General features: G+C 44.3%; 1 protein-coding gene across 1 annotated transcript in view; it reads right to left on the bottom strand.

The window, feature by feature from the left end:
- Positions 1-8,433: 8,433 nt before the first annotated feature.
- Positions 8,434-26,508, bottom strand: part of LOC311243975 (protein-glutamine gamma-glutamyltransferase 2-like) — a gene marked incomplete at its 3' end in the record, with an annotated part of 24,516 nt that continues 6,441 nt past the window's right edge. Inside the window, exons 4-16 of the mRNA XM_084333383.1 lie at positions 25,749-25,759; positions 24,090-24,261; positions 21,238-21,370; positions 20,833-20,939; positions 20,237-20,325; positions 17,434-17,587; positions 16,069-16,157; positions 14,238-14,421; positions 13,118-13,278; positions 12,212-12,348; positions 10,255-10,398; positions 9,276-9,331; positions 8,434-8,603 (exon numbers count right to left, since the gene is read on the bottom strand). Of these exons, the coding sequence (XP_084189509.1) occupies positions 8,434-8,603; positions 9,276-9,331; positions 10,255-10,398; positions 12,212-12,348; positions 13,118-13,278; positions 14,238-14,421; positions 16,069-16,157; positions 17,434-17,587; positions 20,237-20,325; positions 20,833-20,939; positions 21,238-21,370; positions 24,090-24,261; positions 25,749-25,759 (1,607 nt within the window). The remainder of the gene's footprint in view (positions 8,604-9,275; positions 9,332-10,254; positions 10,399-12,211; positions 12,349-13,117; positions 13,279-14,237; positions 14,422-16,068; positions 16,158-17,433; positions 17,588-20,236; positions 20,326-20,832; positions 20,940-21,237; positions 21,371-24,089; positions 24,262-25,748; positions 25,760-26,508) is intronic.

A 26,508-nucleotide genomic window follows, 5' to 3' on the forward strand; every position in this document is an offset into this window, starting at 1 on the left:
TGTAGTTTATTGGTTGTGGTGACAGTGGTCCTCCAGGTCTCAGCGCCATAGAGTAGGACTGACTTCACGTTGGTGTTGAAGATCCTGATCTTGGTTGTGCTGGAAATGTCTCTTGAGCTCCAGATGTTTTTTAGTTGGAGAAAAGCTCCTCTGGCCTTGTCAAACCTGGCTCTCACATCAGCATCTGTTCCACCTTGCTTGTTAACCATGCTGCCCAGGTAGGTGAAGTTGTCTACCTCTTCCAACGCTTCTCCTTCCAGAATGATGGGTGATGTGTTGTCAGCATTGATTCTCATGACCTTGCTCTTCCCTCTGTGGATGTTAAGCCCAAGCCGAGTAGAGTTGTCCGTGATGGTACTGGTCTTTTCCTGCATCTGCTGCTGGGTGTGAGAGAGAAGGGCCCGGTCATCTGCAAAGTTGAGGTCTTCTAACTGCGTCCATAATGTCCATTGTATGCCATTTTGTTTCTCTGCCGTGGATTGCTTCATGACCCAGTCTATTGCCAGCAAGAACAGAAATGGTGACAACAAACAGCCATGTCTGAGATTATGTGCATAGTAAATCAGTATTGTTTTAGTTGTTTTGGTGAAGTGCCCCTTTAATAAGAGGTTCATAGAGGGCGCTGTTGATAGCCATTCAGTGAGGTGGCTCAATGCAAAATGGACCCCTATATCACTGTAGATGCACTGTACCCAGAGGTCAGGATCAATGTCTCATCATTCTTCTAGGCACATGTGAAGATTAAACACTTGGAAGAATTTCAGCTCCAGTTTGTCCCAGACTGTCCTACATTGGAGATGTTTGACTGTGTGACATGTGTCTCTCTCTGCAGAGTCACACTGCGCTACCAAGGCTGTACAAGTAGTGGTAGTGTTTCTTTATTGTTTCTTCTGTAATACAAGTTATTCAATGGATACAAGTAAACTGGACCTATTTGAACAAACACATGTATGAGTGTGCTTTCTTCATCAAGAAACAATGTAAATACCATGGTCCTTTTTTTGTAAGGAGTAGCTGGGGATATAATGCCTTGCTCAAGGGCACTCCAGTGGTGTCCGTTTGTGGGGCAGGGGGGTCATAATCAAGCCTCTAACCTTTTAGGCCCTCACGTTTCCACCATGCTAGTGAAATAGTAGGACATGCTGGTGAATAGTAGGATATGCTAGCGAATAGTTGGGCGAGGGGTTGGGCAGCCAAATATGGAAATAAAGCCGTTTTGAGCAGTGTTGACCAGTTTATAAAAAATATTTAAAATGTTTATTAGCAACGCCGAGCTTTCAAACCATCACGTATTTTTGTCCGAAACCCTTGTGCAACTGTGAGTACCTTTGAAATTTCTCTGTGATACTTGTATAACGAACGGTTCAGGCAGAACCAGTCCTTCATGGTCAACATTGGTTTGCTATGGGCTAGGAAGTAACTGTGGATTCACTTGGTGTATCACAGTCATGAAAGGGGCTAGTGGTGACTAGTAGGAGGTGAATATATCAGAATTGGGATAAAGTCATAGATTTGCAAGTATGTCTCAAGTTCCAAGTCAAGGCAGGCAAGTCTCAAAACAAGTCTGACACACTAGGTTTTGTGTCCAAAACAAGTTATAATGGGATTTTGACCAAATTGAATGCCTTTTCAAAATGTTAAAATCGACAGAGGCTAATAGTTAGTATCAGTGTTAGGGAAGCTTTCAAAATGTAATGTACTACATGTTACGTATTACTCTCAATTAAATGTAGCATGATTAGTTACATTATTACTTGCTCTTCATAGTAAAACACTCACTTTTGCATAACTTTTTAATGCTTTTGAACTAAAAACCCATTTGTCTTAAATTATCTATAATTCACTAATATATAAATTATACATGATTCACTAATATGCTATGAAATATTAAAAAGAAAATTACATAAAAATTGTTATGGCCACACAACTATAATAAAACAATCAATTTTATTTGTGTACTACTGGAGAAACAGCATGTATAGCTGCATGGTAACATGTTATGAGTTGATTTCTTATGGGTAGGTAACACCAGACAACTGCCAACTGCTGAGAAACCCTGGCTGTGGCTGACCTACCAAGAATGATTCTTCTCTACTCTCACAATCAAAACTTGTTGATAGTATTGTGAAAGTAGCAGACCACAGCCAGCAGTGGGGCGACAGTGGCTCAGGAAGTAGAGCGCTTGTCTAGTAATCTGAAGGTAAAATCCCGGCTCCTTCCGGCTGCGTCAAGGTGTCCTTGAGCAAAACACTTAACCCCTAACTGCTCCCGATCGCGTGAATATTTTGCGCGAGAGAGCTGCAGCACGGAAATAGGCTGTCTATTGCCATTCTCTAAGACAAACTCTAACCTTAACCAGCTCCTTAACAGCGCCTAAACTTAACCCTTCTAACCTTAACCAACTCCGAAACAATGCCTAACCTTAACCAACTCCGAAACAATGCTTAAAGTTAACATGCCTAAACTTAACCGGCAAAAGAATGCACGTTAAAAAAAAAAAAATTGAAGGGAATCGAACTTGTCACCAATGGACCGCAGAATCCACAGCAAGGCAGCCCTACCAGTTGAGCTAGTTCTCAATGTTAAAAAAGGGGGGATTACTGCTACATAATGCTGCCGCGACAGAGCTCCGCTAGACGCAAGTTGGGCGTGGCTAGACACAAGTTGGTTGCCTTTAATATTTAGGCCTCCCGATCGCCTATTGCTTAATAACAGCGGAGCAGTGCTGCTTTTGCTTCCGCGTTTTCCCTGATTGGCTGCGACACGCCCCGCGGCAGGCGCGGCAACCGCAGAGCGGAGCGGCAGAGCTTGCGGAATTATGTAACCGCCCTAATCCGCCATGATTTTCATTCGGCGCTTCAGCTCACCTGGCAGAGCAGCGGTCCTGCGGTCTGTTGTTGACAAGTTCGAATCCCATCAAATTTTTTTTTTAACGTGATTTTTTTTTTTAACGTGTATTCTTTCGCCGGTTAAGGTTAGGCATGGTTATGGTTAAGGTTAAGGTTAGGCATTGTTTCGGAGTTGGTTAAGGTTAGAACGGTTAAGTTTAGGCGCTGCTAATTCGGAAGAAGTTGATTTCCCTGGCCAGGGATCTGGCCGGGATCAAGGAAAACCTTATGGAACTGTTTAAGAAGATCGCTGATCTAAGTACCCTGCGCGGTGATGAACAATTGAGCTCCAAGACCATGTTGGAAAGAGGCGAACTCTATCATGTAGATGAACAGTCATGCTTGAAGACAATTCTTGAGAGACTTGCTTCTAACCATGCAGAGGAACTTTCTCGGTCACAGGCCATACTGGACATCACGTCGGAAATTAGGGACGTGAAAATAAAAATGCCACCGTACCGTAATAGGGGATACGACGATGGTGACGATGATTAGACAAAATTGACCTGATTTTAACTATATGCGGCATATCTGCCTCGAGCTGCATGTTATCACCCCCCCCCCTCCCCCTTCCCACACCCTCCTTATCCTTTCTGCTGTGGAACGGACCGAGGCCAAGGTCAACGCGGAGGAGTTGACTCTCCGGCGATGTGTGATTCTGGGAAAGAGGAGACGGTCTGTACTAGCTGGAAGCGATAAGATTGATGAGGCCCCCCCTACCCCCACCCCCCCACCCACCCCCCCCCCCCCCATCCGCACCTGCTGTTGTGACTCATCTGGCGCCATTCGTATGAAGTGCAGGCTGCCTCTGATGCGCGACGGTGGGGGCCCCCCCTGTGACTGCTCCACAACCAAATTCCTTACCCGAATTTCCAATGCCCCCCCCCCCCCCCCCCACTCCGCCCCCCCTCCAGTTCACCAGGCGCGATCCACTGTGTTCACATGGTGGAATGCAGCCGACTATCGCATACAGTGTCTCAGGCCTACTGTAATGATGACATGTGTCAACAAATGTACATGTCTGTTGAATTTATGCTGTGCCATTGTTACTGTAAAAATGTAATGATTGTGTTGTTGTTAATATCATTTATGAGACGTTGAGCTGTATGTGTGTGTCACGAATTTCCCCAAGGGGATTAATAAAGGAATATCTTATCTTATCTTATCTTGTTAAGGAGCTGGTTAAGGTTAGAGTTTGTCTTAGAGAATGGCAATATTCTTTCTATGGTTACGGTTAGGCATGGTTAAGGTTAAGGTTAGGCATTGTTTCGGAGTTGGTTAAGGTTAGAACGGTTAAGTTTAGGCGCTGTTAAGGAGCTGGTTAAGGTTAGAGTTTGTCTTAGAGACAGCCTATTTCCGCACTGCCGCTCTCCCGCGTTGCCGCGGTCACATGGTCAAATTGTCACATTCTTGCACTGCTCCGCTGTTAAAAAGCAACACGCCTCCCGATCAGCAGGTCGGCGCCACTGCAGGTCGGCGCCTCTGGTTGCCTCTGCCGTCGGTGTGTGAATGTGTGAGTGAATGTGAGGCCTTTACCATTCACCAGTAGAAGGGAAAAAGTTACTGTAGTTTCCAATTCTAAAGTAAATTTCCCAATCTGACACATTGCCCCACTGAAGAATAAAAAATAAGGGGTTTGTGAAGAAGGCTATTTGGCTGCCTGGTGCGCACGCGCTGTGACACCAACGGCGGAAATAGACGGCTCGCTCTTGAGAGAAAACGGTGCTTTTTCAATGTATGTGATGTATAGATTGGGGAGAGATGACCACAGCTAAAATGGTAGATCGAAATGTGCATGGAAGCAGGAGACGGTGATAGAACGGTGGTGGAACCAGTGGTTTCACAGGCACAGGCCGCGTCAGCGAGGGTTTTGTTATGAATTCCTTAGAAGAACATCTGAGATTAGAGTGTACTGTCTCCCAGGACAGGAGGGAGAGAGGTTCATCTTAATGAAACGTGAGTTTATTAGTGTTAAAGGTTATGCAGTTGTCATGACAACACGTCGCATGACAACCAGAAGGCGGGGCCGTCGTTGCGACGACGAACATCTATAAGTCGAACAGTGTTTCCGGGTGTTGAGCAGACTAGAATCTGACTCAGACGATAATCTGACCGAGAGCGAGTAGGACTGAGATCACACAGAGGACTCTCTCTCTCCTCTTATCACGAGAGAGGGGGGGGGGGGGGGGAAGGAGGAAGAATGCCACGACATCATTAGCTTCGGCTAACACGAGGAGGGTTCAGGCTAACGACTAGGCCTGACCACTATTGGACTGAATAACAAAAGGACAATTCTGAACACACCGAGAGATCATTAGAATAGACTCTTCAAGGACGATACAATTTGATAACATCTGATAACATCTGATTATGAGGTTCTGTTTATAGCAATAAAACAACGCTTCTCCTCATAAGGTATCTCACAGTGTCGAAGTGTCGAATTCTTACGGAAGTGGAGAAGTATTATGGTTTATGGATTGCACTAACGGGGGAAGATAAGGATCTTATCTACCAGTATCGGAGACGTCAGGACCATTAAAAGTACACAACGCAGAGGAATTGGATGGAGAGCCAAACAGACGAAGACGTGATACTGGCCAGTTTGATCAGAATCTTACAGTTGATGCCGTTGGGACCCGGATTTGCAAGAGATTAAAACAACGGGAACAGTTGGTTGTTGTTGGTTGTTGATGACAGCCGGATATGCAAGAGATAAGAACAACGGATAAAGACTTTTTCAATAATGGGGCGACAGTGGACAACAGTCATCAATGTGTGGGAGAATCATGATCGAAGCAAGGCCGGCCAGCCCTGGGAGAGAGCGGCGAGTCGAGCGGTCAGGAGGCGAACCAGCGCTGTAGGGGAAACAGCGCTCCGATCAAAAATGTGAGTTCACTGTGCACACGGTTGTTTTGATTTTAAGCCAAATAAAAACGAACAGATAGTGAATCCGTAAACGTAAACATTTCTAGTTCGACAGAGAGAATGCCAGCTGTAATAATATGAGCAGAGAGCCATGGTGAAAATCGAGGGTGTTATCTACAGAGAATGAAAAGCAAACGAGGCAGGCTGCACAGTTTTGGTTTAAGGAGGGTAAATGCGAGATGAGGAAAGGGGGGGGGGGGGCGCTTGAATCAGATCGAAAAATTGTTATGGCGGGACTGTTTTCATAACAGAAGGAAAGTCGAAAGGAGATTGTACCAGTGTGTATTATGTCCGATCAGGCAAGAGTATTAGTCTGAGAAAGCGTCCCCTGATAATGGATAGGAAAGAGAGGAAAAACAGCTGTGTTTTTAGGCCTTAGAAGGAAGGGCAGCGTTCGTTTGTTGAGAGAGTAGCCATTTGCACCGAGTTAAAATGGCAGCAGAGCCACGAGGGGTTTAGAATCAGGAAGTGACACGTCAACTAAACCACCATAGAGGAGGAGTAGGTCGCCACCTAGTGGTGGAGGGGGGGTAGTGCTGGGGAGTTTTCATTACCCATAGGGGAATATTTAGCACAGAGTGGATTATTATTATAATAATAATATTAGATATAGAGTTTAATTATACAATGGATTAAATAAGAATTGCACAGAAAGATGGTGCAGTTATTTGAACAAATAGGGGCTTGCAGAGGAAAAAAAATATATAGAGAACGAGCTGCAGGCCCAAAGCCACGGTAGACTAATAGAAAACACAGGGTCGAGTGTACAGAAAGACTGCCGGTGTTGTGTTTCTGCTTTCAAGGGGGGAATGACACAGACAGCGATGGAGATGACCAGGAGGACAGACTGGAGGAGGAGGAAGCCGCAGGGGCCAGGCACCGCCTGGTACACAGATCATCCACGACGAGAGAGAGGAGACGGCGGCGGTGGAGGAGCAGATGTGGAGAGGACAGCCAGAGACACTGAGCAGTAGCAGACCAGGGGAGACATTTTTGCCTAGGGGACCGCGCCCTGGGAGGGGGACCAGCTCAGGAAAGGAGCCGTCACTGAAAGGGGCCCTTGCCTAGAAGACGGGACCGGCCCGAGATGGGAGGTGTACTGTAAGAGAGGGAAGGGAGCGCTCTGATTTGGACGTGGGGTACCTGATAGGGGGGCCGAAGGGTTTAGGTGTGTCGTTTGAAAAGTTGCAATCTGTGTTTTTCTCTGTCTCTCTCTCTCTCTCCTCCATGACCGTTGTTTATCCTTTCTGGTTTGGGTGTGATGCGGGTAATGGAAAACAAAAGGAAAACAGCAGACGGCGGGGCCCTAATTGTTATGAGTCTATTTTTGGTGTATAATTAATTGAAAAACCAAGTAGTCTTATGATTCTGAGGGGTGATAAGAATCAAGGGGGGATTGAGAGAAAACGGTGCTTTTTCAATGTATGTGATGTATAGATTGGGGAGAGATGACCACAGCTAAAATGGTAGATCGAAATGTGCATGGAAGCAGGAGACGGTGATAGAACGGTGGTGGAACCAGTGGTTTCACAGGCACAGGCCGCGTCAGCGAGGGTTTTGTTATGAATTCCTTAGAAGAACATCTGAGATTAGAGTGTACTGTCTCCCAGGACAGGAGGGAGAGAGGTTCATCTTAATGAAACGTGAGTTTATTAGTGTTAAAGGTTATGCAGTTGTCATGACAACACGTCGCATGACAACCAGAAGGCGGGGCCGTCGTTGCGACGACGAACATCTATAAGTCGAACAGTGTTTCCGGGTGTTGAGCAGACTAGAATCTGACTCAGACGATAATCTGACCGAGAGCGAGTAGGACTGAGATCACACAGAGGACTCTCTCTCTCCTCTTATCACGAGAGAGGGGGGGGGGGGGGGGAAGGAGGAAGAATGCCACGACATCATTAGCTTCGGCTAACACGAGGAGGGTTCAGGCTAACGACTAGGCCTGACCACTATTGGACTGAATAACAAAAGGACAATTCTGAACACACCGAGAGATCATTAGAATAGACTCTTCAAGGACGATACAATTTGATAACATCTGATAACATCTGATTATGAGGTTCTGTTTATAGCAATAAAACAACGCTTCTCCTCATAAGGTATCTCACAGTGTCGAAGTGTCGAATTCTTACGGAAGTGGAGAAGTATTATGGTTTATGGATTGCACTAACGGGGGAAGATAAGGATCTTATCTACCAGTATCGGAGACGTCAGGACCATTAAAAGTACACAACGCAGAGGAATTGGATGGAGAGCCAAACAGACGAAGACGTGATACTGGCCAGTTTGATCAGAATCTTACACTCTGTAAAACCACTCGTTTTGTAACAATGATTTAAACTGTTTATTAGCAACTCCAAGCTTTCAGACCCCAGCGCCTCGTTGTGTGAAACCCATATTGTACGCTGGGTACTTTTGAAATTCATATCTGATATATTTTTGATCTACCCCCAGCTCAGAAGCACCGTTTGGTGGCCCAAACTAGCCTGGTAGCTACATAGCTGAGAGTGACTGCGGATACCAAAAGCCCCTGGCTTGCAGATCGCAGTCACGTAAGGGGCTAGTTTCACATGTAACACATTATTCTTCTCTGGCCGTGACAGCGCTTGGTCATCAATCACACGGGGTGCAGCCACACGGGGTGCAGCCACACAGGGTGCAGCCACACAGGGTGCAGCCACACAGGGTGCAGCCACACGGGGTGCAGCCACACAGGGTGCAGCCACACGGGGTGCAGCCACACAGGGTGCAGCCACACGGGGTGCAGCCACACAGGGTGCAGCCACACTGCTCTCACGGGAGCACAGGGCCAGGAGCATGGCTGCAGATGTGACTCAAGGTAAGGCAATTACATTTGAAGGGCTTTCTTTCAAAATGCCACATTTAAGAAAAAAAAAAGTTACCTCAAATTCAATTATAAAAAAAAAAAGATGATCTGTCTTATTTATGTTTGGACACTAGAGGGCTCACCACCCATTACAGCCCTATAATTAGCCAAGGTGATCACTGCAGGTTTTGTGCACCTGTGTTAGGATACAATTTTCTACCTGTTTCACTGCTGTTTCACTGTTTCATCTGAGCACTTGACAACTGTTCTGATTTAACCCTTCATTCACCACCATTCACCTTTGGACAACAATAAACCTGTAAACCGAACCGGCGGCAACTTTGGACATTCAATTCATTCAACATCACAACTTTGGGACCGAGTAGGAGCCAGTAATAGCGGGTGCACCGTGGACGCTTGTCAATTCACTGGGGAGCGACAAGCGGCCACTACAAATACGATACAGTTGACATTCGTTGTATTTGGTCCATTATAATGATATAATTTATAGAGTTTGTTTCACTGCATTGTCTGACTTCATGACATGGTAATAATAAGTGTGAAATAAAGTGTTGAGCAGGAGCAGAGCGTGACATCAGGTGACACCTGGTGGCCACTTTGGTAAAGGTCACAAGTGCAGAAGGTGTCATCGATGAAGGAACCCCAGCTCAAATGAACCCCAGTGATTCTGTGTGAAAAAGAAACAGAGGAAAAGGCAAAAAGGTGCACCTGGGCATCATATTTCACACTATTCATTTGAAGAAAAAAAAACACACCAGGGGAGGATAGGACAATAGGGGAAATACTTCTGATTGTTGTTTGGAGAGAATATGGAGTTTTGATTTATTTTTTGATTTTGGTATGATTAATTATTAGCTGTTTTCATATTGTGGTGATGGATTTATACTAGATATGCATCTGGTCATAATACAATTGTTTATTTATAGATATGCATCTGGGGGGAGTCTGTGTCTGTCTGTCTGACTCTCTCTCTCTCTCTCTACGGGGGCGACAGTGGCTCAGGAGGTAGAGCAGTCGTCTGGCAATCCGGAGGTTCCCGGTTCGATTCCCGCTCCTCCCGGGCAGTGTGTCAATGTGTCCTTGAGCAAGACACTTAACCCCTAATTGCTCCCGATGAGCAGGTTGGCACCATGCATGGTTGCCTCCGCCGTCGGTGTGTGAATGGATGGGTAAAATGTGAGTAACAAATTGTAAAGCACTTTTGATAAAAGCGCTATATAAAAAAGCAGCCATTTACCAAAAAGCAGCCATTCTCTCTCTCTCTCTCTCTCTCTCTCTCTCTCTCTCTCTCTCTCTCTCTCTCTGCATGAAAAGTGAAGACAAGTAATGATTTGACAGGTGAACAGCATCCACTTTCATTAACAAAGTCCTTTATTGTTCATCACTTCTACCAAAAAGCGGTATCCTATTAAAAATCCCTATATACAGTCCTCAGGTCATAATTAGGGGGCCACAACATATTTTCCTTTGTCCTCCTAGGCCTTAAGAAGACGTAGGGCAGCCTTTTCCCTTGTTCCCCTGGGATCAACCATCATCATGCTAGACGTGTCTGGGAATCCTGCCCCCCCCCCCCCCTATAATGGACATCACTCCTTAATGCAAATGTTGAGGAAGCCCTTGATGTTGCTCAGCTTGTTGCTGTCAAAGTTGACCAGCAGCACAGTGGAGCCTGTGATGGTGGGAGTGAACTCCACTGTAGCCCTGGCCACCTGTTTGGCCTCTACCGTTCCAACCCTGGAGAGGAGAAACACATGGTCATTAACGTATATAACGGCCATAAAAACATGGTCATTAACGTATATAACGGCCATAAAAACATGGTCATTAGGTTGTGACGTCCGATAGGGCATACAGAGACATAAATATAGGCAATAAAATGTAATCTGAATATAAAAATATGAGAAGAATAAACAGTGTAAACAAAGGCACAAGGTCTGTATTACAGACCTTGTGCCTTTGTTTACACTGTTTACTCTTCTCATATTTTTATATTCAGATTACATTTTATTGCCTATATTTATGTCTTTCTTTTATTACCCTGCCCATAACTGTAACTCCCCTCCCCCATGCTACTATAACACCTGAATTTCCCCAAGGAGATCAATAAAGGAATATCTTATCTTATCTTAATAACATTAAAAGATTTTCTTTGATTTTAATAATTTATTTATATATTTTATAGTAATATATATATATTACTCTCGTATGTATTTGTTTTTACAGTACTGTTTTTTCTTTGTTGGCTCCTTATGAAGTATTATATATATTTTTAACCTTCTCTTTCTCCTATTTTTCTCTGATTTTCTCCCCGTCCCAATTTAGTCGTTGTGCCAATTCCCCCCCCTCCCCTACCTGGTGTTGTTTGCATGTTCTCCTACGAGTCGGTACAAGGGTGTCCTGATGTCGAGCGCACGCTTCCTCCGAGACGTGCGCCGTCAAGCCAGTGACGCTCTTTCCACTTGGCAGCGAGGACTCTCATTGGTGGAGTGTAACGCGTGGGAGGGCACGCTATCTCCACCAAGTCCTGCCACGCTTAGCAAGCGCCGAGACCTGACCTGTAGGCGTCGCTGTCCACAACGCCAGATTCCCACCCGCCAGCTTTCCCACCCCCTAATACTGCCAATTGTATTAGTATGAACGGCCAGCCAAGCTGGTAGCAACGCCGAGAGCTGGGCTCGAACCCAGCGTCTCCTGCGTTGGTGACGAGCGCTACCTCCGCTACGCCACCTGACCGCACTCCTTATGAAGTATTTGCAGACAATTAAATGGATAATCAATTCCAGACAGTAGTAGTACATGAAGCAGGAACCTGTACACTGCTAACTGGTGGGAGAAGACAAATCCCAAATCCTCCCAGTAGTGCCTTTAACCCTTGTGTGGTCTGTGGGACCCCTTTACAATGTTTACTAAAAGAGAAATGGTACAATGAATTGTTTTCTTTAACCTGAGACTCATTGGCCATGGCTCATTTTCGGTGAAGAACATAATATGTGTTCTTTTATATTATAAAATAACACATTTTCTCACACACACACACACACACACACGTGCATGCGCGCACGCGCACACACACACACACACACACACACACACACACACACACACACACACACACACACACACACACACACACACACACACTAACTGTGTACCTTCACTGTCTGCCTCCACTTTGTTTAATTTATATTTTACACGATAAACAGGATTTATTCCATTCATGTCTTGATTATAATGGACCTTTTTTCTTTTCTTTTTTTACAGATGTCACATTTTATCACAAAGAAATTAATAGCACTTTTATTGATACACGTGATCTAGCAGAGGTAAATGGCTAAATGTAACCATATGCTGTCTAGATTGCTTGTAATTGAGATACGGTTAACATCTGTTAAGTATTTTTTACATGAATTGGTATGGCTTTATTGTTTTAAAATCCCAATAATGTTGTGGGTCCACCAGACCCACGAATATTGGGTGAGTAGCAAAAAGACGAACACCACACAAGGGTTAAACTGAGATGGAGAGAGGTGAATGAGAGACTGCTTACTTCTGTATGATGGGTTTGTCCTGTGTGAGGCCCACCCCCTCTACCGTAAAGCAGCAGTCATGGAGGGGCTCTGGCAGAGTGTTGACCAGGGCGAGCTCTACTGTCCCAGGCTGGTCCATTGTCAACTCCCCCACAAGCTGCACAAACAACCACAGGCACGCTTAAAATCCATCAACACAGACAGCCCAGGTTTTCAACATCACAGCACACATGTACTAGTCCTAATGGTCCCATGAATGTTGTCTACATTTGAAAGCGTTTGCTATCATGATGCTGCATAACTTACATGGCATACACAAAGTGCAATGCCTGTGAACCACCACTAAGCACAGAGTGACTAACCCATAGTGAGTGAGTGAGTGAGTGAGTGAGTGAGTGAGTGAGTGAGTGAGTGAGTGAGTGAGTGAGTGAGTGAGTGGTAGTAATAATAGTAGTAGTAGTAGTGGTGGTGGTGGTGGTGGTAGTAGTGGTTATGGTGGTGGTAGTAGTAGTGGTGGTGGTAGTAGTAGTAGTAGTAATAGTAGTAGTAGTGGTGGTGGTAGTAGTAGTAGTAGTAGTAGTAGTAGTAGTAGTGGTGGTAGTGGTGGTAGTAGTGGTGGTGGTGGTGGTGGTAGTAGTAGTAGTAGTAGTAGTAGTAGTAGTAGTAGTAGTAGTAGTAGTAGTAGTAGTAGTAGTAGTAGTAGTAGTAGTAGTAATAATAATAGTACTTTATTGGCATGTTGCAGTCACACTGGTTTAATTATCAATGTACTGATTAAAATAATCTAGCTATGACTATTACTATTAACTAAATACAATACAAGTGCAAACATAAATTAAAAGGAGAGATAATATGTCATATTATGCTTAGAATATTGGATTTTGTCACATTGTCTGATATTGGTCTAAATTGCAACAAACCCCTACCTTGATCTCTACATCAGGCTCTTCAAGCACAATGGTCTTCTCTGCCTTGCTGTACTCCATGGTCTTCTTAACCATGGCAAAGGCCTGTAGCTGGATCAGCATATCAGAGGTGATCACTGGTGCATAGCTTTCGTACTTCACTTGGAGCGGGAGGTGCCTCACTGCAAAGTCACACATATTGGGTTTATGTTTTAGAGATAATTGTTTTAATGGCATTTCAGTGGTAGAGTGCGATGGTGTAGTTTTATTTGAGGGGGTGAGTATCCCGGGATGCCAGCTTCCTAACTATTTCAGTAGTAATTAGGGTTATACTGTAATGTATATGGGTGCACTCCTTCTAGATATAGATAGTAAGGACCCAGGGGGAGACAAGTTAAAGGAACAGGCAAACATTATGGAAAAACCAATTTCCTCTCTGTGCGTTCGACAGCTCAATCCGGCTGCAAGTTAGCCTAGCTTAGCACAAATGAATGGAAGCGGATACGGACCAGCTAGCCTAGCTCTTGGCCAAAAATACCTCTCTCAGAGTTTTAAGTGGTCTGCATCCGCTTCCATTCCTTTGTGCTAAGCTAGGTTAGCTTGTAGCGGAGAGAGTTTGATTGATTGATTGAAAACTTACAGATTGCAGAATGGGTACAATACAGTACGGCTCAATACAAACAATTGTTAAGGGGATGCAGACCAGAAAAAGACTTTCGTCTTGTTTACATCAGGGTCCCCCATTTTCAATTCATCAGGACATTTATGACATGCAAGACATACAAATATACAGTACTGTTAACGAGAAGGAGATCATAAAAAAATATATATACATTCGAAGGGGAAGAAACTGTACATTGGAGTGGGTTGGGTGGGGGGGGGGGGGGGGTGGACATTTACCGGGGCCAGTTTCTAATTGCAGCCACCCGTAGGTGTTCTTGGGGAAGGAGGGGAGGGATTCACATTATTTTACGGCTGTGGGTGAATGAATGAATGAATGAAAACTACAACTACCCAATACTACAAATATGTGCCTAATGTATATATATATATATATATATATATATATATATAATGTATATATACTGTATCATAGCTTTGCATGGATCTATGGCGGATATAGTATATTTCACAGACTGACCTTCTCCAGGGGGCACCTCCACCGTGTCAGAGGCGTACCCACAGCTATCCCCTCGCTTGCCGTCGTAGCTGACAGCCCTGGCGAAGAGCATCAAGGTGCAGATCTTGGACTCCATGTAGTTGTTGGTGAGCACCGCGGATATTTCAAAGTCCAAGCCCATAATCATGCTATCAGCCAACTTGACCTTTAAATTTAAATTTGAATGTAAGTTAAGAGATGATGACACCAGAGAGTTATCCAAAGCTTTACAACGTATGTCACCCATTCCCTCACCCATTCACCCATTCCCTCACCCATTCACCCATTCCCTCACCCATTCACCCACTCCCTCACCCATTCACACACCGACAGTGGAGGTGACCATGCAAGGTGCCAACCTGCTCATCGGGAGCAGTTAGGGGTTCAGTGTCTTGCTCAAGGACACTTTGACATGCTGCAGGGAGGAGCTGGAATCTAACCTTCAGATTACCAGACAACCGCTCTCCCTCCTGAGCCACTGTTGCTCTTAGGGGACTGTGGTCCCTAGGGGACGCACCAATACGGATATGATAACGGGAGTCTCCAGGGACATTCTGGATGAAAGTATGAGCGGCTGGTACCAGTACGATGGCAACCCCCTACTTTCACAACATTTCCCCCAGGGATGGTTATTTGTGGTTGTTTATGAACCTAACTCTCACCTTAACAATAACCTGAAAGGTATTTTCACCACTAGTTGATGAAATTGTTGCTAGAGTAGTACAGTAGGAGAAAAGGGGTCCCCCAAAAATTGTGCATCACATTTTCTTCCAGCATGCGCACAAGCATGTCACGATCACAAGGGTAACATACTGTAGAACATAAAAAGAGTGCCTTGCCCAGAGTGCATTTCCTATAGACCACCGCAACACTTCCGGCATTTTGAGCTCATGGGAGAGAGGGGATCAAATGAATTAATGTTGATTAGAGCCTTGAGTGGTTGTAGCTACGGCTGTGGGGGTGCTGCATGGAGACAGGATCCAATACACCTTTTTATACGCCTCCTGAACACCGAGAGACCAATCCCAAGTCGACTGGCACATGCGCAGATTGACATTGATCTATGGGATCATGTCCCCGGCGCCCCCACAGCCGTAGCTACAACCACTTACGTCAAGGCTATAATCAACATTCATTAATTGTATCCCCCCGCGCTCCCTCACAAGCTCCATGTGACGCGGAAGTGCAGTGGTCTATAATGTTGGCATGTTCCTTTAAGGTTTCAGAAATGCCATATCTGGATTTTGCAGTTACAATTGAATCACTGTCATTACACTGTACCTTTCCTGTTGAAGGCATCAGTCTGTTCTGGGCTGCATACTGTGCTCCAGCCCTGTGTCATCCAGACTAATGTTCATTTTATTATTTGAATACTTGAGTAGTGTACTTGTTTTTGATGAGGCTGAGTACTCGGCTACTAACTTCCTCAAAATGCCCATCCCTAATATCCATCTATATATCTCAATATTCGTTGTGTAGTCACCCCACACTAATGGACGGCCTCCTGAGAAACTCTGCCGGATGTCTAGAGGTCTGAGTTCCTCGGGGGACCGAATGCAGCCAGGAGACACAAGACATGCTGTAACGTTTTATGTCCAATTATCACATGTCCTCCTCGCAACAGAAGGACAGGTGAAATGCCCCTTCCGAGTTTAGAATCTGCATCAAATGTGAAGAAGTTGTACGGATGCATATTTCCCTATTTCAAATGATACCAACTGTATCTCTGGATTCTGTTTCAGAGTGAATGTTGTCCTTAAAAGAAAAGCAAAGAGCATGAGAGTGTAGGTAAGAGATGAAGATCGGTACAGACCTTGAGCTGCAGGCCAGGCTCCACTCCACGCTCCCGCAGCTTGTTGTGATGCTGGGCCTTCTCATAAACCTGCCTCTCCTCCTTCGTACCTGGAGAACAAGGACACACAGTGTCACAGATGAGAAGCTGCCTGGTCTTCCATGAAGCGCATTGAGTGTGAGCCGCCACTAGGGGCAGAATGGTGAGTGAATAACTGATCAAATGGACTGACTTGAGTGAGTTATTGACATTTCCGGTCATTGAGGTCATAACAACTACTGTACATAGCGTGTGTGTGTGTGTGTGTGTGTGTGTGTGTGTGTGTGTGCGTGCGTGTGTGTGTGTCTGTGTGTGTGTCTATGTACTGTACCTTCAGGGTATTTGTATTGGTGTGTATTTGTACTGTATGTGACTATACTTTCATGGTATTTGTATTGGTGTGTATATGTACTGTATCTGACTCTACCTTCAGGGTATTTGTATTGGTGTGTATATGTACTGTATGTAACTCTACCTTCAGGGTATTTGTGTGTACAATATGTACTGTATGTATGTAACTCTACCTTCAGGGTATTTGTATTTGTGTGTACAATATGTACTGTATGTATGTAACTCTACCTTCAGGGTATTGGTATTGGTGTGTATATGTACTGTATGTGTCTATACCTTCATTTCATTTCATTTCATTTCAAACCTTTATTTATACTTGTGAAAGCACTGAGGTTTCCCTCATTTACAGTGATGACGAGTTAACAAAGGACACAAATATCATAACAGTTAATAATTACAATGAATTACAATTACTACAATGATGGATTAAAAACAATTACATGATTCAGTACATAGGTCAAGTGCAATGCCTTTAAACTCCATGAATGACTGTACCTTCAGGGTATTTGTGTTGGTGTGTATATGTACTGTATGTGTCTATACCTTCAGAGTATTGGTATTGGTGTGTATATGTATTGTAAGTATGTGACTCCACCTTAAGGCTATTTGTGTTGGTGTGTATATGTATTGTAAGTATGTGACTCCACCTTAAGGCTATTTGTGTTGGTGTGTATATGTATTGTAAGTATGTGACTCCACCTTAAGGCTATTTGTGTTGGTGTGTATATGTATTGTAAGTATGTGACTCCACCTTAAGGCTATTTGTGTTGATGTGTATATGTATTGTAAGTATGTGACTCCACCTTAAGGCTATTTGTGTTGGTGTGTATATGTATTGTAAGTATGTGACTCCACCTTAAGGCTGTTGGTGTTGGTGTGTATATGTATTGTAAAGATGTGACTCCACCTTAAGGCTGTTGGTGTTGGTGTGTATATGTACTGTGTGTGTGTGTGTGTGTGTGTGTGTGTGTGTATATGTACTGTGTGTGTCTATACCTTCAGCGTATTTGTACTGGTGTGTGATGTCATGTCTCTCATCGTGACCCACAGCCTTGGTGCTGATAGACACTCCGACAGACTTGGTCGACCCGCTGAACTTGACAAACTCTCCGCTTGACAATTGCACTAAATCCACCACGTCAGCGTTGACCTGATGCAGAAAACACAAATACTTCATTCAACAAGTACAGTAAACGTGCAGGAAGTTGTCTTGACATTTTCTTTTCACACATACTGTATGGAATCAGCAGTGTTGAGGAAACTACTCTACTCTCAGTTGTTTACTTAACTTACCAATAAGTTAAACTAAACAACCGTAACGTTAAAAACTCTTATAAAAAAATAATTACTTAGAAAGAATAGTTCAGTGGGTGTGTGGTGGTGGTACTAAAACTATAGTGGAGGTGTGTGGTGGTGCTGAAAGGACAGCGCATGCATGAAGGTGTGTGGTGGTGCTGAAAGGACAGTGCAGACATGAAGGTGTGTGGTGGTGCTGAAAGGACAGCGCATGCATGAAGGTGTGTGGTGGTGCTGAAAGGACAGCACAGGCATGAAGGTGTGTGGTGGTGCTGAAAGGACAGCGCAGGCATGAAGGTGTGTGGTGGTGCTGAAAGGACAGCGCAGGCATGGAGGTGTGTGGTGGTGCTGAAAGGACAGCGCAGGCATGGAGGTGTGTGGTGGTTCTGAAAGGACAGCGCAGGCATGAAGGTGTGTGGTGGTGCTGAAAGGACAGCGCAGGCATGGAGGTGTGTGGTGGTGCTGAAAGGACAGCGCAGGCATGGAGGTGTGTGGTGGTGCTGAAAGGACAGTGCATGCATGAAGGTGTGTGGTGGTTCTGAAAGGACAGCGCAGACATGAAGGTGTGTGGTGGTGCTGAAAGGACAGTGCAGACATGAAGGTGTGTGGTGGTGCTGAAAGGACAGCGCAGGCATGAAGGTGTGTGGTGATGCTGAAAGGACAGCGCATGCATGAAGGTGTGTGGTGGTGCTGAAAGGACAGCGCAGGCATGACGGTGTGTGGTGGTGCTGAAAGGACAGCGCATGCATGAAGGTGTGTGGTGGTGCTGAAAGGACAGCACAGACATGGAGGTGTGTGGTGGTGCTGAAAGGACAGCGCATGCATGAAGGTGTGTGGTGGTGCTGAAAGGACAGCGCAGGCATGACGGTGTGTGGTGGTGCTGAAAGGACAGCGCATGCATGAAGGTGTGTGGTGGTGCTGAAAGGACAGCACAGACATGGAGGTGTGTGGTGGTGCTGAAAGGACAGCGCATGCATGAAGGTGTGTGGTGGTGCTGAAAGGACAGCGCAGGCATGGAGGTGTGTGGTGGTGCTGAAAGGACAGCGCAGACATGAAGGTGTGTGGTGGTGCTGAAAGGACAGCGCAGACATGAATGTGTGTGGTGGTGGATCTAACATCCTAATAGGCCTCTTTGTTTACGGTTTGATGATATAGTGCATTTGGATTTTGTAATTTTGAATAGAAGCACTTTATATTTGGCATGATATATGTTTAGGTGTGCAAAACTGCATGTTAAATATTCCATTTGATGTTTATTGCCATGGATTGCATGGTCATGTGAAATGTGGTTATCAAACTAAAACCACACACCTTCCAATTGGTTTTATTTCACATATTTCAGAACTTTCAGAATTTTTACTTGATTTTCACGTGTTATTTGGAAAAAGCTGTGGATCACAATAAAGAAAAAGACTGATTCCATTACTATATCAATTGCTCAGTCCTAGTTTTGTTTGGAATGACAATAAACATGGCCTTTTGTGATTCTAATTAATAGTTTCTTGCACGCTTGTTTCATTATAGCAGAGTTATAGCTTTCCTGAAGTCGGCTTATTATTATTAAGTAATAATAATATTATAATAATATTAAGTAGCTTACTTTTTGGTAAAAGCCCCCATCAGCTTTCTGAATGTCTTGTTATAGATCCATGACCACAAATACTTGCACAGGTTTAGTTATTGGTCAGGTCATTATTCATTATAATAAAGCACAGTAATACACATTGTTTTATTACAATTTTGTAATGTTTTATGTGTAATGTTTTATTACATTTGTCCAAAGATCACATTCACACTAACCCTATAATGATGCATATACTTATCCAGCCACTCCTCAGACTAAAACAAGCCTGTACACTGGTGCTATGTTGGAGTACCATGGCAGGGATTGTCAAACACCTTGCAGTTTGTTCTGCAGAACAAAGTCCATATCCTAATATGGTCAGATACATAATGGACCTTAATATAATAATGGTCAGAGCCTGTTTTTTTAATTTTTTATTCTTTATCCAAAAAAATCCTGGATAATTGTCTTATTATATCAGCATATGCTATAATGTACGATATACTATATCATTCAGATGAGTAACTTTGAGTTAATTTAGTGGAAGGTAGAACCCAGGGTTTGCATAATGCGTTTTTGTTAAATTAATAGCCTTAACTTTTGTAAATGAGCTCAGAAAAAGGCCTTGATGAGAAGATGCCTATTTCTTTCATATGAGTGAGATTGACCATCAAAGGTGATGTGTAGGCCTTTTAATTCATGTTGTATTCTATTAGATAAATATTACCTTGTAGAATATTCATGCATAATTGTTTTTGTTTTATTGTGATTCTCACATGTGAAACAATAAAAGGGCATCAACAACCCAAACTTATTTTTTTACATCCTTGGCATAGCGCCACCTCTGGACAAAGGCACCCTTTGACCACACTGTGCTATTCTATTCATTTGAGCATTTTAATTATTTGTATTGTTATGTTACCTCCAGTGAAACCTCACCTCAGCAAAAACAAAGGGAGCGTCATATTTCTTGGTCATCTCTCCTTCTTTGATGGCGTGCAGGGAAATAGGCCCACAGCAGTATATACCTGTCAGACAAACACATCAAAGACACAGGCACGGTTAGATAAGATATGTCTATTTCTGTGTCATTCCTCATACCAGAGACTAATAGAGATGAGGCACACACATCCAGCTTGTATAGGTGCAGGGCTGACACTGTGACACATATTCAATAGAGCATGCATACTGCTTTAATATCTGTGGTAAAATAAATTGCAGTAGTGCATACATCATTTGGAATGGTACTGTAGAATTGAACCCCTAACTGTGGCAGTGTTAGTACCTTACACTACACATTTAGCCATACAGGGAATTGAACCCCTAACCCTGGCAGTGTTAGTGCCTTGCTCAGCTCTACCCATTGAGCAACACAGGGAAGGGAACCTCTAACCATAGCAGTGTTAGTGCAATGCTATACTGATTGAGCAAGTACATTGCTATTTTCATATTTTCCTTAAAGATGGATGATAAATATATTATTTTGTATTATGCGTCTGGAGATATTGTTTTTATTAAAGAGAATAAAAGTTCACCGTTGCTCCTCTCCTGGGGGGTGGGGTCACTGGCTTGCCATCCATCAAACATCATGATGCCCAGATCGGGTCGAGTCATCCAGCTGTCCACCCACACATGGAAGTTCCTGAACCAGGACCATAAACAATTTAGAGTGAGAGATGTGGAACGATGAGGTCAATCGAACCATTAGGCTTTCATTACTTTCACTGTGTGACTGATCATATTCACACGGCGGCCATTTTGCTTTTCCACTTGTGGTGGAAAGGAATCCCAACCTGAGCATGACATAAGAGCAAAGTGGCCGCCTTGTGAATATGGTCAGAGAGAGAGAGAGAGAGAGAGAGAGAGAGAGAGACACACACACACATGCACACACAGCAGGGCACCACTGGTCAAAGAAACTCACTGCACTCTATACTTACCATACAGAGTCGTCCCCGTCAAGTTTTTCCCCGTCCTCATCGTAGTGGTTCTCTATCACCAGGTCGGCGTTGCCATCGTGGGCAGATCCAAAGTTAGTAACCACGCGACAGGGGATACCCAGAGCCCGGGACACTGGGGGAAGAGAAGGGGGAAAGCCACACATCACCAACGGCGGACATTGGAGTAGACACTTGAGATGGCTCGTCTCGTGAAAGATAAACAACAAAGGCGTAGGGGAGGTGTCGGACAGGAGCAGATACTACAAGAGGTCTGGTTCTATTCTAAGGATAGAACTGATGCACAGGGAAAGTATGGGAAGTTCTGACAGGTAACAGCTGGCCGGAATTAATTGACATACGTACATACTTTTTAAGTTGCTATAGATAAAATGTTTTTTTTTCTTTCTTTTTTTTTTTATAATACATCCATATAGATTTTAGAAAGGTGCAGAATAAAAGTATTGATTTTCCCCCAAAGAAATGATTGATTTATGAATTTATGCAGGTCCAAAATGAATGTTGTTATTTACATGTTACATTAGATTCCATTTAAAATGTATTGTCATTATACAGCGCAAGTACAGTACAACAAAAACAGGGTTGGCATCCAACCAGAGTGCAAATGGAACAGTAAAGTGCAATAGTAATATACACTGTAAAGGTGAATAAACTGGGTATAAGATATATACATGTGTACTACTGGGTGTTACAGCCACAGCCAGGGCCTTTCTCTCCCCTGTGTGAGATCCACTTGTTTTTCAATGTGTACATAATGTAAATATCTGTAGATGACAGCATCTACTCTGACTAGGCCTGCCACGATAACACATTTTGCTGGGCGATTAATTGCCCCCGAAAATATCGCGATTATTGCGACCGGTTAGAGAATTTTTTTTGAGAAATTTATTTCCCAAAACTTTTATTTTGAAGCCCACCGCTCCGTCTTTTCTGGTGTTTGACTTTTATTTTGAAGCCCACCGACCGGACCGGAAGTATTGTTGTTATTATCCTAAGCAGAAACTATGAGCCGACAACATGTCTCGTCCGGTTGTTTTTGAGCTAATGATAAAACAAATTGTTGGTGAACAACTACCTTTCGGTTAGTTTTAACGTTAGCTACTAACGTTAGATGCAGCTACTACAGGCAATCAACGATGAGGAGGAAGCGTCAAAGCAGTAATAGAATAGCTGTGGTGCGTAAGCACTGCAGCACGACTCGAAACTACCGGAGTGTTATAATAAATTAATTCATGTTTAACTTGTCCCCGTGTCCAGTCCTTTGACTAGCCCCACCCGTTCATTGTAAACAATGATGCATGTAATTGTATTAACGTTATTCTGTGTTGTACTTGTAGCTATGCTATACGTTGTATTTCGTTTGTTAGATATTTAGCTAATGTTGTTAGCATGGAATGAGAATCAAAGCTCTATCTTTCATCTTTATTTAGCAGTCCAGTTTCTCCGGGCAGTAGCGAGTAACTACTTGGGTCTAAAAATAGCTAACGTTACACTACAAATAATGCTACTTGGTTAAAAGGAGCAACACTATTGAGAAATGTCTATGTGGCGTTGCCCCACGGAGCTCCCGTGCTGTACTCTAGTAACGTCAGCGGCCCGCCTCCCAACACGGACAGTGACTGAAGGGGCACTGGTTCCGCCTCATTAAAACAAACGCGCAAATAGCAATTAATCGCGCCCGTCAAAATCATTGCATTCATTTTAATTATCGCAGCAATTAATCGATTTATTGCTTATCGCGGCAGGCCTAACTCTGACGGATCTATAGAGGAACGGTGGTGTAGTGGTTAACACTGTCGCCTCACAGCAAGAAGGTCCAGGGTTCGATTCCCGCTTGGCGACCTGGTTTCCATGATGCCCTGGTCACTTGAGGTCCTGCATTAAGGAACAGCAGCTTTAATTTGTGTGTGTTTTCAAGTTAGACTGGGGAGCCACAGACAGAGCGGAGAGCAGATAAGGACTTGGGCTGTGCACCAAGGTCGAAATGCGGCTACGGAAAGTATAGACGCTCCTAGGTGACAGGAGATGCATTGCACGGTTGCTATGGGCTGTCAGCTGTTGCTAAGGACTATAACTTTATAGCTGGGAGTTCTTTCGGTTTGACTCAGACTAAGAAACGAAGCGTAGACACGTAGACAGAGAGACCTCAGGAGCTAGAGGGTGGGGGAAGGGAAGCTGACGCGTAGCCCCCACCCTCCGGTTGCCACGAGCTAGCTTCGGCTAACAGGGAAGGCTTTTGGATAACACTAGGCCGCGACAACCACCGGGTTGATAGAGAGAGAGATCATTAGAATAATGAATTAAGACTTTTTCAAAGACTTTTCAGAACGGTTTCCATCTTGTACAGAGTATGTTTATGGGAATAAACATAACGTTCCAATGAAAGGTATCCTGTTTCCAGTGTGTCGTTAATTCTTTTGAGACGAATGCATCAACGGGGGAAGATATCGTGTATCGGCTAGTACGATGAGATAGAGATAAACACAGCGCAGAAACTTCACGGAGCCACAGGTGACGAGGTGATTACTGGCTGATAACACGAGAATCCAACACCTGTCTATCAGCAGGTCCCCGCTACCTTATATGGGTCTCTCCATGTTCCCGCTTCACCCTCAGCCTGCCTGCCTGGGCCGGCCTACACACCTGAGAACCATCACGTCATCACAGAGCCAGGATAAGAGGCCTGCACCCCTGCCACTCCTGGTCCGAGTGTTGTTCTCACCTGCCTTGGTAGTAGGACCTTCTCTGGACCTCTAGTTAGCTGTGATACCTTTCTCGATTCCTTTTTTGGTTTTCAACAGACAGCAGCCATATTCTACACACCCAGCACCAACCTGTGCACTCGACGGCAGCAAAGACCCAGCATTGGCCGTAGCGGACCGGGCCGCTTTCCACCCACTGGCGCAGGATGTCCCCGGTGCCGATCCAGTGGCCAGGGTGCACCCCGTCTTCATAGTCACCGTCCCACGCGCCCACCAAGACGCCGCTGTCGTCAAAATGGTTTATCTGGGGAGGGAGGGAGGGAGGGAGAGAGGGAGAGAGAGAGAGAGAGAGAGAGAGAGATAGAGAATATATGGTTGGTGGGGACCAAAGAATGTGACTAATCATTTAGAAATTAAACTAGTGAAAAAACAACAGTGTATTGGGTATTATGTCATTTTCTCATTGTAATAATCAATCCCTCATGAAAATGGGGGAGTAGGGATCGAGTGCACAGCCAGATCAGGCGGGGGAGAGTTCTAGTCCGGACAGACAGACACCTTTCCTTGACTCTATACCTTCCTCATCCTCTTTTTAACCTCTCCATCCTCTGGCTTCTCTATCCCTCTTGCGCTGACTATCTCTCTACACGGTGGGTTGTGGTGCCATTAGGGACCATGTGGTAGGATATGTGGCATCAGCATTGTCAATACCTGGAGCTCACATCAAAGGGGTGCGGGTCTGTGATGTTGACATGTCCATTATGTGCCACGTAATACAGTTGTAGTGTAATCCCATAGTATAAGTATTTATAGGCATGTTAGTTAGACTTTCTTTTGGCAATGGGAGTGGGTTTCTTGATTGAGCGCTTATCCTTATCATTAGGGCACAAATCTTGTTTTTTATTATTAAAAAACCTTTTCACAGGGTGGTCAGGTGGCGTAGCGGATATTGCGCTCGCTCGTCACCAATGCAAGAGGCTGCGGTCTCGACTCCCGGAGTCAGCATTGCCTTGGCTTGGGCTGATCGCTATACTAACTCGTTTGGCTGGGTTAGGGGGAGGGAAGCCGTGGGTGGGAAACTGGCGTTGTGGACAGCGACGCCTACAGGTCAGGTCTGGGCGCTTGCTCAGCGGAGGCAGGACTTGAGGAAGGCAGCGTGAGACCTCCCACGCGTTACACTTCACCAATGAGAGCCCTCGCTGCCAGGTGAGAAGAGAGCCACTGGCTGTCGCCGCACGTGTCGGAGGAAGCGTGCAGATACTTCAGGGTTCCCTTGTACCGACCAGTAGGAGAACATGCGCACAACAACCAGGTAGGGGAGGGGGGGGGAATTGGCACAACGACTAAATTGGGACGGGGAGAAAACAGAGAAAAATCGGAGAAAGAGAGATACAAAAAAATTAAATAAAAAATGTCACTGTCTGGAACCTCTTGGAGGGCCAAAGACAATGTTGTGGAGGGCCAGATAACGGAAGTAGTTGTGGAGGGCTGCTTTGGAGTCATTGGCTATGCACACTGTGTGCATTATCTGTGGGGCTAAACATGCATGCCTGTGTGGAAAGGGGCAGAGTTGTTGAAAATGTTATCAGGGGTGAATTAGGGAACCTGATTTACATGGTCAACTGGAACCAGATATTTCTCACCTTAATTACTTGTATTACGTGGCCCATAACTGCCTCCAAACAGCATTGCCAACTTCAACAGACCCATGCCAGTGCTAAATATAGAGTGATTTCCCATAACGACGTTCAGGGTTGGACTGGAATAACCCTGGAATTCAGAGGTTCTTACCATGTTGTGATCTATCATGAGACACAGTATGATACTGAGAAAACATCTCTATCATAACACTAAGTAGACTTCTCTCTATCATAACACTAAGTAGACTTCTCTCTATCATAACACTAGGTACACTTCCCTCTATCATAACACTAAGTAGACTTCTCTCTATCATAACACTAAGTAGACCTCTCTCTATCATAACACTACGTAGACTTCTCTCTATCATAACACTAAGTAGACCTCTCTCTATCATAACACTACGTAGACTTCTCTCTATTATAACACTAAGTAGACTTCTCTCTATCATAACACTAAGTAGACCTCTCTCTATCATAACACTACGTAGACTTCTCTCTATCATAACACTAAGTAGACCTCTCTCTATCATAACACTACGTAGACTTCTCTCTATTATAACACTAAGTAGACTTCTCTCTATCATAACACTAGGTACACCTCTCTCTATCATAACACTAGGTAGACCTCTCTCTATCATAACACTAAGTAGACCTCTCTCTATCATAACACTAAGTAGACTTCTCTCTATCATAACACTAAGTAGACTTCTCTCTATCATAACACTAAGTAGACTTCTCTCTATCATAACACTAAGTAGACTTCTCTCTATCATAACACTAAGTAGACTTCTCTCTATCATAACACTAAGTACACTTCTCTCTATCATAACACTAAGTAGACTTCTCTCTATCATAACACTAAGTACACTTCTCTCTATCATAACACTAAGTAGACTTCTCTCTATCATAAC

This window comes from Notolepis coatsorum (assembly GCF_963971535.1).
Source record: "Notolepis coatsorum genome assembly, chromosome: 17".
Taxonomy (NCBI): Eukaryota; Metazoa; Chordata; class Actinopteri; order Aulopiformes; family Paralepididae; genus Notolepis; species Notolepis coatsorum.